Raw genomic sequence first — 12,673 nt, 5'->3', positions numbered from 1 at the left:
CTTCTTCTTCTTCTTCTTCTTCTTCTTCTTCTTCTTCTTGGTTATTTTTTATACAAGATTCATATTTTTGAACCATTTTGTATCTGTTTTTATTCTTCTCATTCTTGTTTCTACTTCTTTGATTTGGGTGTTTTTAATACAATATTAATATTTTTGAATGATTTGTTTTGATTTTGAATAGTTTTGTGTGTGTTTTTATGATTAGATTAACAATTTTGAAGGGGTGATTAAATTTTTTGAGCATCTTATTTGTTTGTTATAGAAATTGGATTAAATACTTTGAAATCAGGATTAAATGTTTTGACAGTTCGTTCCCTTCTCGTAGCAAATGACTAGGTCAAAGAAGGCTAATACTAAAAATAAAAGAGAAACAAAAAACGAAAGTTTGTAGCAATAGAAGAGCCCGACACTATATTTTCATTTTGTTGCCTATTTAGATGGGGGATCCATAACTCGTTTTTTAGCTATGCTTTTTTTTTATTATAGCAGTGGATTAAATTTTTTTGAAGGCATGATTAAATATTTTAAATAATGTACTTTGCTTGAAAAAATAAGTTTTTGTAATTAATCTTTTTTTTTCTATTTACTGTGTGTTTCGAAACTGGATTAACAAAATTGAAAGCATGATTAAATTTTCTGAAATTTTAATGCCTGGTTTCCATGATGGAATTAGTTTTGAAATTGTTTCGTATATGCATTCAAATAATAGTGGATTAAAATTTTGGACACATAAATTAATTATTTTGAAATCCTTGGAAAACAGGTTCACGAACATAAAGACAATTTTGATGAAAATCAAAATAGACAATTTTGAAATTGATTGATGGACCAAAATTGAGTTTATGAGCCAAAGAAATTGATCAAAATCACGTACGACTACTGTTTCAAAATGGAATAATATATGCCCGAACATAAAAATGTATATTTTTTTCTACTATGCAAAAGTCTATAAAATGACTATTTTGTTAAGGAATTAATTAAAATTGACTATTTTATACAAAAGTTCTTTATAGCCTAATTATTCAAAATATAACATAACTTTCTATGTCTCTCACAATGATTTAAATGCTGCCGAAAATCTCCGATTTTCTCTGGCGTTGTCGTTTTCGTCGTGAAAACGGCCGGCGAACTCACAGAAGTCGTTTTTCCATCTTTTGTCATCCAATTATCGGAGAAACGACACATTTTTCGCGCCAAAATCAACCGACTAATTTCGTTCATTTAAAAGAGCAAAACGCTGACATAATCAAGGAGAATCGACGACATTCGAGGGGAAAAAATCGGGTCCTTTCCTTTCGTTTCCACAAGGCTGAGTGCAATTTCAGCAAAATATCGGAAGAATCGGCGAACTAATTTCCAGATTTTGTTTTCGTGTGTTAACCTAAAACTAGATTTTGAATTGAAATTTGATTTTTTTTTTATGTAATCGCCTTCATTAATGTTGTTTGTATTGTGACGATCTATCACATATATTGTTTTCAGATTTTTTTCTGAGGAGTTCCGGAGAACCACCATTTTTTTCCGGCGACCCACCATTTTTCCGGCGACTCAAAAATCATATTTTCAATAATTAATTTCTATATTTTTAAGTAAGCTAATGTCTTTAAATAACATCTACTTAGATTTTGAATTGAAATTTATATATTTTGAATTGAATTTAAATTGTTAGATTTTGAATTGAAATGAAATTGTCATTTATGCTAGAAATGAAATCGTTAGAGTTTGAATTGAAATTGTTACATTTTGAATTGAAATGAACACGTTAGAGTTTGATATGAAATCGTTAGAATTTGAATTGAAATTATTACATTTTGAATTGAAATGAAATTGTTAAGAGTTGTAATTGAAATTGTTACATTTTGAATTGAAATGAAATCGTTAGAGTTTGAATTGAAATTAAATTTAGACTATATTTACAAATATATATATATATATATATATATATATATATTCGTTTATTTTGTCATATTATTTTCATTATTTTCCGTCGACACGTCGGTTTTCGTCGAAAACGGCATTTTATTTGCCATTTTTCACATTGTTTCCGTTAGATTTTCCGTCGGCATGACGGTTTTTCGTAAATCAAGACGCTCGAAACGGCATTTAAATCATTGGTCTCTCATAATAGCGCATTCTTGTCTTAAGTCTTAACTTAACTATTTTCTGAATTTTTAGATAATATACTAAAATTTTAACATCTAAATAAGCTGCATCAGTTTTTTTTTTTTTTTTTTTTTTTTTTGTATCCCTAAACTCCCCTAATTTTTTATCATCAAAGTTATTAAGAGATTGAACACAATTCAGTATATTTGTAAATTGTTGTCGTATGAAATAATGAATTAGTAATGGAAACGATGATGAGGCTACGTTTGAGATATGCATTTGGCGTCTCAGCTCCATTCTCAAAGCCTCCACCGCGTATCCGAATAACACGTCACTCCATTCGCTCTTCTTCTTCGTCTTCGTCTTCATCGGCTCTCAAAGTCCCTCTGTTCCTGAGACCTCCCATCCACTCCGCCACCGCATCGGACCTTCGAAAATGGAGCGACTGGGCGACTCGCCTCGCCTCCTCCGTCGGAACATCCTTCGCCGACTCCGACGGCGGTCCCGACTCCGCTGTCCTGCGGCGAGAGCTCCGGTGGCTCCTCGAAGACGCCGTGGAGTCGGAGGACGAGAGCACCGGCGTCGCGAGGCTGAGAACGACCGTGGAGGATCTGTACTCGGCGTGGAAGCAGAGAGTGGGAGAGAGAAGGCCGTTTCAGTACGTGGTCGGGTGCGAGCACTGGAGAGACTTGGTTCTGTGCGTCGGAGAAGGAGTTCTGATTCCGAGGCCGGAGACGGAGGCGATGGTGGAGCTCGTCGGAGAAGCCGTGGAGGCCGACGAGAGGCTGAGAGACGGAGGAGTTTGGGCTGATTTGGGGACTGGAAGCGGAGCGATCGCGATCGGGATGGCTAGGGTTTTGAAAGGGCGTGGGAGGGTTTTAGCCACCGACTTGAGCCCTGAAGCCTTGTCTGTGGCGCGCTATAATGTGCAGAGGTATGATCTTCAGGTCAGTCTTTTCTTTTCTCTCCTTAATAATTTAAAATATATATATATATATATATATATATATATATATATATATATATATATATACATATATCCCAAGTATGATTGAATGAGAATACAGGATGTGATTGAGTTGAGGCAAGGAAATTGGTTTGAGCCGCTGAAAGGAATGGAAGGGAAAGTGGCGGGAATAGTAAGCAATCCGCCGTACATACCGAGCGGCGAAATTTCGGGGCTTCAAGCTGAAGTCGGAAAACACGAACCTGTCATGGCATTAGACGGCGGTGTCAATGGTATGGACGATCTTATGCTGCTCTGCACAGGAGCTTCTTCAATGTTGAAACCCGGCGGTTTTTTTGCTTTTGAGGTCAACTCATCTCATCTCCGTTTATCATTCACTTTGATAAATCTGTGCCTGAAAAATAAAATCAGAACCAACTTATTTCTATGCGATTGATTGCAGACAAACGGTGAGCATCAATGCAAGCATCTCGTGGAATACTTGGAAACTGAAACCAGAGATTGTTTTCGTCACGTTAAAATTGTGTCTGATTTTGCTGGTATTCAAAGATTTGTCACTGGCTTTCGTCAATGACTTCTCAAACATGCGTTGCCTTTTTTTCTCGTTACGTAATGCATCATCAAGAAGCTAAATTTGTTGTTAGCTTCTTATGACTCTGATAACTTGTTTTTGTTAAGTTACTTTATAATGCGAAATCCCGAATGTGCCATGCGAGTGCTAAACAAAACTCGACAGGTCTCTCAACTGGTATATATATTTTCTATACTAATATCCCGATGGGTTTCTTTAAATACATCCACAAAATTTAGGACTGTAGGGTTAAAATTTAAGGCCAAAAAAGAGAAAATCCTACAGAATGAATAGAGTTCCCGACACACTTCTCTGCCATTACAAACCACATAATAGCCTCTGGTAACCAAAAATAAAAAGGACAGCCAAACATTTCCGGCAATTTTACAAGGCGCATCGCAGCGAGATTATGTGGCCAAAACTATCCGAAGATGCTCACAAAAAAAATATCTGCGTTTGGAAAGAGAATTATGAGCATGACGACGAAAGCAATATGCTAAATAATGAATCTGCAGAATAAAAGCAGAGTTGATGGAGAAACCTGGGGAACTGCCGTTTGTTCATTTCTCTCCTCTGCCGAATGATTGAAGGCGTTTGATTAAATCTCCTTTCAAAGACTCTGGAACTTGTGAAAGAAATGCCGACTTGGCATCCGTTATCAACAAGTTCCTGTATTTGCAGTATTCACATACGGTTAGAGAGAAAAAGGGGAGTAGATATACTAATAAGAGCAGCCAAACCAAAGCTAAATTATGTTCTGCAACCAATTTAAAGTTCAAATCAGTCAAGTTTAGCCTTGACTTGGCATTGAGCACATAAGCACACAAGTGGGAATCTAGAGGAAACCTTTTTTTTCGTTAAATTAAACTAGAGGGTTTGCAGATAAATTATAATTAGAGAGCCATATAATAATTTACCTTAGTTCATCCGTAGTTAACGGAGGGTCCTGAGAAGTACATAACCTCTTCCTTGACGACCTCATGAAACTGTAAACCTTGTCTGACCAACCACACGATTTCAAAACTGAAGCAGCTTCCTGTGCAAGACTATACACCAAAAAGAGGAGAAACAGTGCAAGTAAGACAAACTAATATCGGCAACCTAACTAGTTAATCACTACACCAATCTCAAACATGTCTAAATTACAGAAGAACAAAAAAACAATGAATCCATGCCCACTACAAACAGCATTAAATTTACACTGTAAAAGTTAAAAGGCTTCTCACGATATACCACACGAGAGGATCCACGTGAAGACTCAAAGGCTCCAAGACAAATACAGAGAGAGAAATGAAGACACAATTTTTTCTAAATTTCACAGGATATGTAATCTAAAGGGCTCCCAAGACAAATACAGAGAGAGAAATACTCGCAGTAAGGAATACAGACATAAATGCATTTGTATGGAAACCTCATAAATGGGAAGCGGTATTTCTAACTAAGGATCACATATATAATCTAAATAAGAGTAGATTCAAAATATTCACATTTGAATCAGCTTAGACCACATATTAAACTAATATTAGTAAATGCCAAACAAGAGAGTTGATAGTTGAAAAGTATCTAATAAGCAAAATAAGACAAAGAAAAGCGCATCTCAAGGAATCGATCAATGAAATGTTAAAACATGAGCAAGAGGGTATAGTGTACTTACTCATCCTTCAGCCCTTTTAACTTTCCCCGAGACCGGACATCCTGTGCCAACAAAACACAAGAATTTTCCCGAGGTTTTCGTTTTGACCCAGACAACATCTTAGCGTGATAGTCGGTGCTGTTAATCGTATCCGGGTGATTACCATTAACCCCTCCTTCTCTTATCAATTCCCCGTTTGTTGTACAGCCAACTTTACTGCCGTTCATAATTCCTGACCGATGATTAGCAGATCCATTAGTGGAAACACCATTACCATTCTGACTCTTGTTTATAATACCGTTTGTATAAATCAACTTTGATTTCTCAATTTTCTCCAGAGATGTCTCTTTTGCATCTCCATTCACTGTCACGGGCGGCTTTTTTGAGCTTTTTCCATTACTAATCGAAGGTCCTTTGGGACTAGAGGTACCGGCAATGCTAAACTTGACAGGTGCGCTGAAAGGTACTTTGTCAGACACTTTGTCGGGCTTAGACACAGTTGTCACAACCGGCCTAGGAGAAGGTCCATATGGCTGTGCATTCACTCCCTTGATTGGACGATCGGGCTTCAAGGTTTTGGATGCTTCATTGCCATTGGACTCTCGAGATTTTACCCCATTGGAAACGGTGATACCAGGAGAGATATCAGATCCTGGTCTTTGGTTGGTCCGAGAAAAGAAAAGAATATAAACCTTCTCCGACAACACCTCTTGCACAGTTGACAGAGAGATGAATGAATCGTTGCAGCAATACCACCGCCCCATCGCATCCTAAAATGAAAAACATGTTGATAGGATTAATATACGAGTAAAATAAACATTATTACCCTGGTCACTGTCTAAACAAAGCATGAACAAACCTTAATATATGCATAATAATGTCCAGACTCTGGTGAAAATCCCGAGTGCACAATGGTACCGAACAGCTTATACTCGGGCCGTGGATCCTGAATCAGTAAAATAAATTAAAAGACGTTGATACATACTCAAAATGACTACAGAAAACACCTGAGCTGGCATAGCTCCCGAAACTACATTGACCAGCATACCTTGCTTGTTTTACACATGAAGCTCGAGAGCACCAAAAACTCTTCAAATGCAATGGGCTTGTCAATTTTTCCACCAAAAACACCCTCAAATCTCTGTTAAGAAAAACCCACAAACACCGTTCTTAAGACACAAAAAAGATTGGCGAGAGAAAATGACTGTAGTTCTCAAAAGAATATACTAGATAAAAGGCTACCTTGAGTTGGACGACAAGGATATTTGGTGCCTGAAGAACAGACATCTGTTTCCTCGCGGGCACGAGTTTTTTACAACTGTTTGAGATAGCGGACATCAGAAATCAGAAAGCAAAAACATCAACTTAAGCAGTTCCAATCAAAAGCTTATATGCATGCAGTACCTCTCACATCTGTATTTATTGGTTCCATCCAAAACCTCGGCCTGGAAGTACCTTAGCAAAGCGTCTTTGAGCGAATTGCTATGTAAAACATCAAGACTAATATCCATTATCTCATCAACCTTATTGGACTCAGAGCCACAGGAAAGACACTTCACCTGGCTCTGAAGCGCACCCCCGAAGATGTCTCTGACCACCGACGTCGCCTGAGAAGTCCGTCGGAGCTTCCGGAGGCGCAGGCAAGTGTTGTTGCACGCATCGATCACGTACCGCAGAAACTCGTGTGCGTCCTCTTGCCGCCCCAGCCGGAACTGCTCCGAGAACACTCTCAGGCAGCTCTGAAGCTTTACAGGCGCGTCCAGAGTCAGATCGGCGCTCAGAGACTTGGATATCCTCTTCTCCAGGATGCAGAACGGACAGTCGCGCTTTCGCTCCGCCTCCGACGAGTCGCCTAAGAAGAAGACGAACAACAACGATACAGAAACGTTGAAGAAATCGCACCGGCCAAGAAATCGAGCGAGCTTTGTAGGGAAGGGAAACAAACAGGACTTACAGAGAGAGGAATGGAGTTTCCTGAGGCAGAAATTGGCGAGAGGAGGCGTGTAGGTGAGGCATTGGAGGACGGAATTGAGGTAGCAAGAGTTTCCGAGGTTTCTGAGCCCTAGGGGACCAGTTTTCTTCCGCTTCTGACTCACTAAACTCGCTCCGTCCCAACTCATCTCCAATTCCATCAACACAAAAGACAAACCCTAAACCTAGCTCCTCCGCATCGCCACCACGCATCGGAAGACGCCGATTTCCCCGCCGTCCTGGATCGCATCATACGCAGCTGCACTCAATCGCGACGATTCGCTATTTTTCGTCTCAAACAATCTCTCTCTCTCTCTCTCTCTCTCTCTCTCTCTCTCTCCCTTCTCGCTCTCTAGATTTACGCAAATAAATATGTATTGAATGAATAAACACTCTCGCAGAAAGTTTAAAAAATAAAATAAAAATGTGTGTCTGCAATTTCTTTTCTTTTTTTTTTTGATGAAATGTGTCTGCAATTTCTTTGGGGAAGGTTTGTATTTGTAATTTGTAAACTTGCATTTGTTTGTTTTTCGAAATAAAGAAAAAGAAAAAAATAACTCCTCTACTAAATCCCCTCGTTTTCATTTTATTATTTATTTATTTATTTACTTAATTAAGTCAACAAGACTTTTGGATTTCCTCACTTGGCCTATCATAGGCTATGTTTGGTTCAGCTTATTAAGCTTGATTTTAGTTTTTTCTAAAAGTTAAATCATATTTAAGTGTTTGATAAAATTGCTTTTTCTAAAAGCTAAAAAGTGTTTTTGAATATTTTAACTAAAAAACCAAAAGCTACAATTTATAGCTTTTATACGTAGCTTTTGTTTTTGGTTTATAATTTCTCTCTCTTAACTTTTTTTTCTCTTACACTAACTTTTAATTCTAATTATCTCTATATGCTTTTATCAAATAATTTTTTTGACGTCACCAAAATTTATAATTTATTTTTTACATTCTATAGACACCCACTTTGATATATTTTTTATATAACAAAATATATCTTATTATTATTATTAATTACATTTTATATAAATAATTATCACTTATAAATATTAATATATATTTTACCAATCACTAAATCAGCTTTTGTTAACAGCTACAACTATTTTACAATAGTTTACCAAACACTCATCTGTTTTTTAAAACAACAGTTTTTTCGTACAGCTATTTTAAAATCACTTTTTTTAAAAGCAAAACTATGCCAAACACAACCATAGTCTGGTGATCTGGTCCTTCCTCTTATGGTTTTAGGCTTCTGGCCATCATATGATTTATCTGAATCTTATTTTAGTACAAAATTATGTATAGAAATATAGAATAGATTATGTGTGTGAATCCATAAAAGAACTTTGGCACATGTTGTATATGGATTATTGGCAAGAAATATTCTGAACTAGTTTTTGACATGTTGCCATTATATTATATTATATATATATATATATATATATATATATATATATATATATATATATTATAAAGGAGAGCAAAAGTTTACCATTCACACAATTTACTACTCATTCATTCTACAGTAGAATGACGTTTTTATTCTTTGAATAACAAATATTAACATTAAATGCTATAAATCGGAAATATAAAAATGCTATAAAAAATAGTAAATTTAACTATAAATCCTAATAAAAATTACAAGTTTTACCATCGAAGACTCTAAAATTTTCTAGAATAGTCTATGGCCTTGATAATTCTGTAGAATAATCTTTAATAATGATGACTTCTTCTAATATTTCTTTAAACTTTCTTCTCACGATCTACGTATACATATATGCTATTTGGTTAGTCAACTAAATAACCACAACACCCCATCCGCAATTATCCGTGCTCCACTTCTATTTGAATTTGAAGTTTTGAACCTCAACATCATATAATTTGTCTATGTACTTTATGCTCGATGTTTGTCCTTTTTTAATAAAAAAATTCGGCACATAATTATATCAATAGTTAGGCACATAGTTATATCAATAATATTTAAGCATTTGCTCTTATGAAACTTCCACAGTAATGCTATGTCGCTTCTATATATCCTATACATACCTTAATTTAAGAGCGGATGGCCAAAGTGTTGTGCTCTTGCCACGTGTCAACGTCTCTTTTTGTGCTCTTGCCACGTGTTAACGTGTCTTTCATTTTCCTTTATTTTGCAAATTGTTGCTTTGTTTACTTTCCTCTTTTCTGCTCTTGCCACGTGTCAACGTCTCTTTTTGTGCTCTTGCCACGTGTCAACGTGTCTTTCATTTTTCTTTATTTTGCAAATTGTTGCTTTGTTTGCTTTCCTCTTTTCTTCCCTCAGGTTCTTGAGAGATCTCTTGGCCTGTTAAAAGAGGCATGTGCGTGTATTGATTCTGTTCGATTGAGTCGTCGTCCAGAGGTTCGTAGTGATTATTTTTATTTGAAGGATTATACTTGTTTGCTATTCTAATTAGCTGAAAACGACTTGTATAATTAAAAAAAAAAGTGAACTTCGTTTCTACAGTTGTGTTCCTTACAATTCCGAGATCACTTTAGAAGAAACGTTCATGTGTGGAACAACCCGCCTCAAGCTTGATTTGGTATGATGGAGAAATCGAGCTTGGATTGCACAGGTCGAAGAGGCTCGTCACTTAGATAGTCATTGATGGTGAGATGAGTTGACCAACTGATGGTGAGATGAGTTGACGATCTGATGATGAGACGAGCTGACGTGATGATGGTGAGACGAGCGACGTGATGATGGTGAGACGATCTGACAAACTGATGGTGAGACGAGCTGACGTGCTGATGGTGAGATGAGTTGACGAACTGATGATGAGACGAGCTGACATGATGATGGTGAGACGAGCTGACGAACTGAGACGAGTTGACGAACTGATGGTGAGACGAGCTGACATGATGTTGGTGAGACGAGCTGACGTGATGATGGTGAGACGAGCTGACGAACTGATGGTGAGATGAGCTGACGAACTGATGGTGAGATGAGTTGACGAACTGATGATGAGACGAGCTGACGTGATGATGGTGAGACGAGCTGACGAACTGATGGTGAGACGAGCTGACGAACTGATGATGAGACGAGCTGACGTGATGATGGTGAGACGAGCTGACGAACTAATGCTGAGACGAGTTGACCAACTGATGGTGAGACGAGCTGACGAGCTGAGACTAGCTAACGAACTGATTTTCTACACCCCCTCAAGCTTGATTTGGTATGATGAAGAAATCGAGCTTGGATTGTATAGTTCGAAGAGGCTCGTCACTTGGATAGTCGTTGATGGTGAGATGAGCTAACGAACTGATGATGAGACGAGCTGACGAACTGATGGTGAGACGAGCTGACGTGATGATGGTGAGACGAGCTGACGAACTGATGGTGAGACGAGCTGACGTGCTGATGGTGAGACGAGCTGACGAATTGATGGTGAGACAAGCTGACGTGATGATGGTGAGACGAGCTGACGTGATGACGGTGAGACAAGCTGACGAACTGATGGTCAGACGAGCTGAGGTGCTGATGGTGAGACGAGCTGACGAATTGATGGTGAGACGAGCTGACGTGCTGATGGTGAGACGAGCTGACGTGATGATGGTGAGACGAGCTGACGAACTGATGGTGAGACGAGCTGACGAACTGAGACAGTCAACTGATTGACGAATATGGTGAGACAGTCAACTGATTTAAATTCTTTTTCGTAGATTTTCGAGTTTGATTTTGACTAAGTGGCTTTTCGTCTCGCTCGTGTAATAGGTTTGATCAGACAACCAAAGTACAGTCACTTAAAGGATCTTCATAATGCCATTAAACAATGTGAAAATGCTCTGCTTAACGCCGACCCTACCATCACATCCTTAAGCAACTATGAAAAGGTTTGTCAATTATCATTAGCTCTCTCAATAGTATACTAAGAAGAAAAAGAAAAAAAAAACTCGGTTGATTGTGTAAATATGAATAGGTGCTCGAGCTTAGCTTGTTTCCATTATTTGTTTTTGTTCCGGGTACATTTACATACTAAAAATATGATGAGACGAGCTAACGTGATGATGGTGAGACGAGCTGACGTGATGATGGTGAGACGATCTGACGAATTGATGGTGAGACGAGCTGACGTGCTAATGGTGAGATGAGTTGACGAACTGATGATGAGACGAGCTGACGTGATGATGGTGAGACGAGCTGACGAACTGAGACGAGTTGACGAACTTCCCGATTGTAAAAACGACATGTTTAACACTGCTAAAGTAAATCACTCACACAACCGTAATGCTAATTTTATGTTTAGAAATATGACATCACATAAGTTACTCTAATCTATAATTCATCACAGATGATATGTTGTCTATATTTTTGCACATGTCATCTCTGTGTCCGAATGCCTAAGGAAATACTGAACTGTCAAACTTTTCTTGTACCTGCTTAGTGAATTAGCTGGTTCAATCTACTAGGAAATTTCAGAGAATGTGAAATCAGATCACAAAATTCCACCATTTATAATATTAAATAAAACCAAAGTTGTGCCACGGGCACAGCTTACAAACTAGGCACGGCTTACAAACTAGTATATATAAAAGAGAATAAATTTCTCTACTCATCAAACACTGTTGGTTATTTTTATTTTTTAACAAATAAGATATTAGACCCTAAACATATGTAGTGTTCATTGTACCTATTTTTTTTTATCATAAAGATAAAAATGTCTCCAAAAACTTTTAAATACAATTTTTTCAAACCTAAATATTTTTAGGCATGTCTTTATATATTTCTTCTTCCAAACTAAAATAAATTAATTATTCCGCAAGAACACGCGGGCCATACTGCTTGTTTTAATATCAAATTCAACCTCTTATCTAACGCAATTCTCTATTTGCTTCCTATTTTCTCTGAATTTTTTTTCTTCTAGATCTAGTTTCATTCTCTTCGCTAAGGGCTAAATTCATCGAAAACACTGATCACTGGTTGAGTTGCTTTGACACCCTGAGGAATTGGAATCATAAATTGTGGTCTTCAAAGGCGGATCTCAATGCGTCGGAACTGGGTAGGTGATGACTTCCACTACGAGAAGGAGACGCGATCGATGCGGGTAATTAAACAGCATTCAAACTCATCTGGACATATTTTGGCGTCGTGCTATAGGGCTCTTTTCATTATGATGGAGAACGGCCTCTAAGGCAGCTTTGGTGGGTGGGGCACAACGGCGATGGAGGGGTGTACTCACTTTCAATGATGTGTGGATGGTGCCGTCAACTTGGACGGGTCTCAAACTGATCCAACGCAATGCATCCAACGCGATCACGAAGATTCTTCGCTCTCAAAGGTCCTCGTCCTCACCTTCTCCAACAATTTGGAGGATCACTATCTCCTCCCGAAGGTCAAGATTACATATATTTTATGTTTTTGTGGTGTATATTTGTGTTGGCTTTTGTTTTTTTATGAACTATTATT

The 12,673-nt window shown here is 37.8% G+C and overlaps 2 protein-coding genes across 3 annotated transcripts; one reads left to right on the top strand and one right to left on the bottom strand.

Annotated features, from left to right (window-relative positions):
- The first annotated feature begins 2,322 nt into the window (after positions 1–2,322).
- On the top strand, positions 2,323–3,842 carry LOC149401073 (RNA methyltransferase family protein). Its single transcript, XM_089613459.1, has 3 exons — positions 2,323–3,050; positions 3,171–3,416; positions 3,513–3,842. The coding sequence occupies exons 1-3, from the start codon at positions 2,346–2,348 to the stop codon at positions 3,642–3,644; spliced, it is 1,083 nt and encodes a 360-aa protein (XP_089469585.1). The 5' UTR covers positions 2,323–2,345; the 3' UTR covers positions 3,645–3,842.
- Positions 3,790–7,791, bottom strand: UBP25 (ubiquitin-specific protease 25). Of its 2 annotated transcripts, XM_089613453.1 has the most exons (9): positions 7,229–7,785; positions 6,679–7,126; positions 6,517–6,592; positions 6,323–6,415; positions 6,134–6,220; positions 5,296–6,044; positions 4,559–4,687; positions 4,183–4,310; positions 3,790–4,091 (listed from the first exon to the last, which is right to left on the bottom strand). In XM_089613453.1, the coding sequence occupies exons 1-8, from the start codon at positions 7,404–7,406 to the stop codon at positions 4,202–4,204; spliced, it is 1,869 nt and encodes a 622-aa protein (XP_089469579.1). In that variant the 5' UTR covers positions 7,407–7,785; the 3' UTR covers positions 3,790–4,091; positions 4,183–4,201. The 2 variants fall into 2 exon arrangements, with proteins under 2 accessions (XP_089469579.1, XP_089469580.1); XM_089613454.1 differs by lacking the exon at positions 3,790–4,091 and having other exon boundaries at positions 4,259–4,398; positions 7,229–7,791.
- Positions 7,792–12,673: the final 4,882 nt, after the last annotated feature.

This window comes from Urtica dioica, chromosome 4, assembly GCF_054948205.1.
Source record: "Urtica dioica subsp. dioica isolate 48M chromosome 4, U.dioica_male_clone48M_v1_H2, whole genome shotgun sequence".
NCBI lineage: Eukaryota > Viridiplantae > Streptophyta > Magnoliopsida > Rosales > Urticaceae > Urtica > Urtica dioica.
This window is presented reverse-complemented; position numbering and strand designations above follow the sequence as displayed.

What these genes read in the sequence shown, in the direction of transcription:
- LOC149401073 (XM_089613459.1), top strand. Translation starts at nt 2,346, where the DNA reads ATGGAAACGATGATGAGGCTACGTTTGAGATATGCATTTGGCGTCTCA. An exon ending in TGCAGAGGTATGATCTTCAG is followed by an intron (nt 3,051 to 3,170) that starts GTCAGTCTTTTC and finishes ATGAGAATACAG; the next exon opens with GATGTGATTGAGTTGAGGCA. An exon ending in GCGGTTTTTTTGCTTTTGAG is followed by an intron (nt 3,417 to 3,512) that starts GTCAACTCATCT and finishes GATTGATTGCAG; the next exon opens with ACAAACGGTGAGCATCAATG.
- UBP25 (XM_089613453.1), bottom strand. Translation starts at nt 7,406, where the DNA reads ATGGAATTGGAGATGAGTTGGGACGGAGCGAGTTTAGTGAGTCAGAAG. An exon ending in GAAACTCCATTCCTCTCTCT is followed by an intron (nt 7,127 to 7,228) that starts GTAAGTCCTGTT and finishes TCTTCTTCTTAG; the next exon opens with GCGACTCGTCGGAGGCGGAG. An exon ending in TCCTTGTCGTCCAACTCAAG is followed by an intron (nt 6,416 to 6,516) that starts GTAGCCTTTTAT and finishes TTTTCTTAACAG; the next exon opens with AGATTTGAGGGTGTTTTTGG.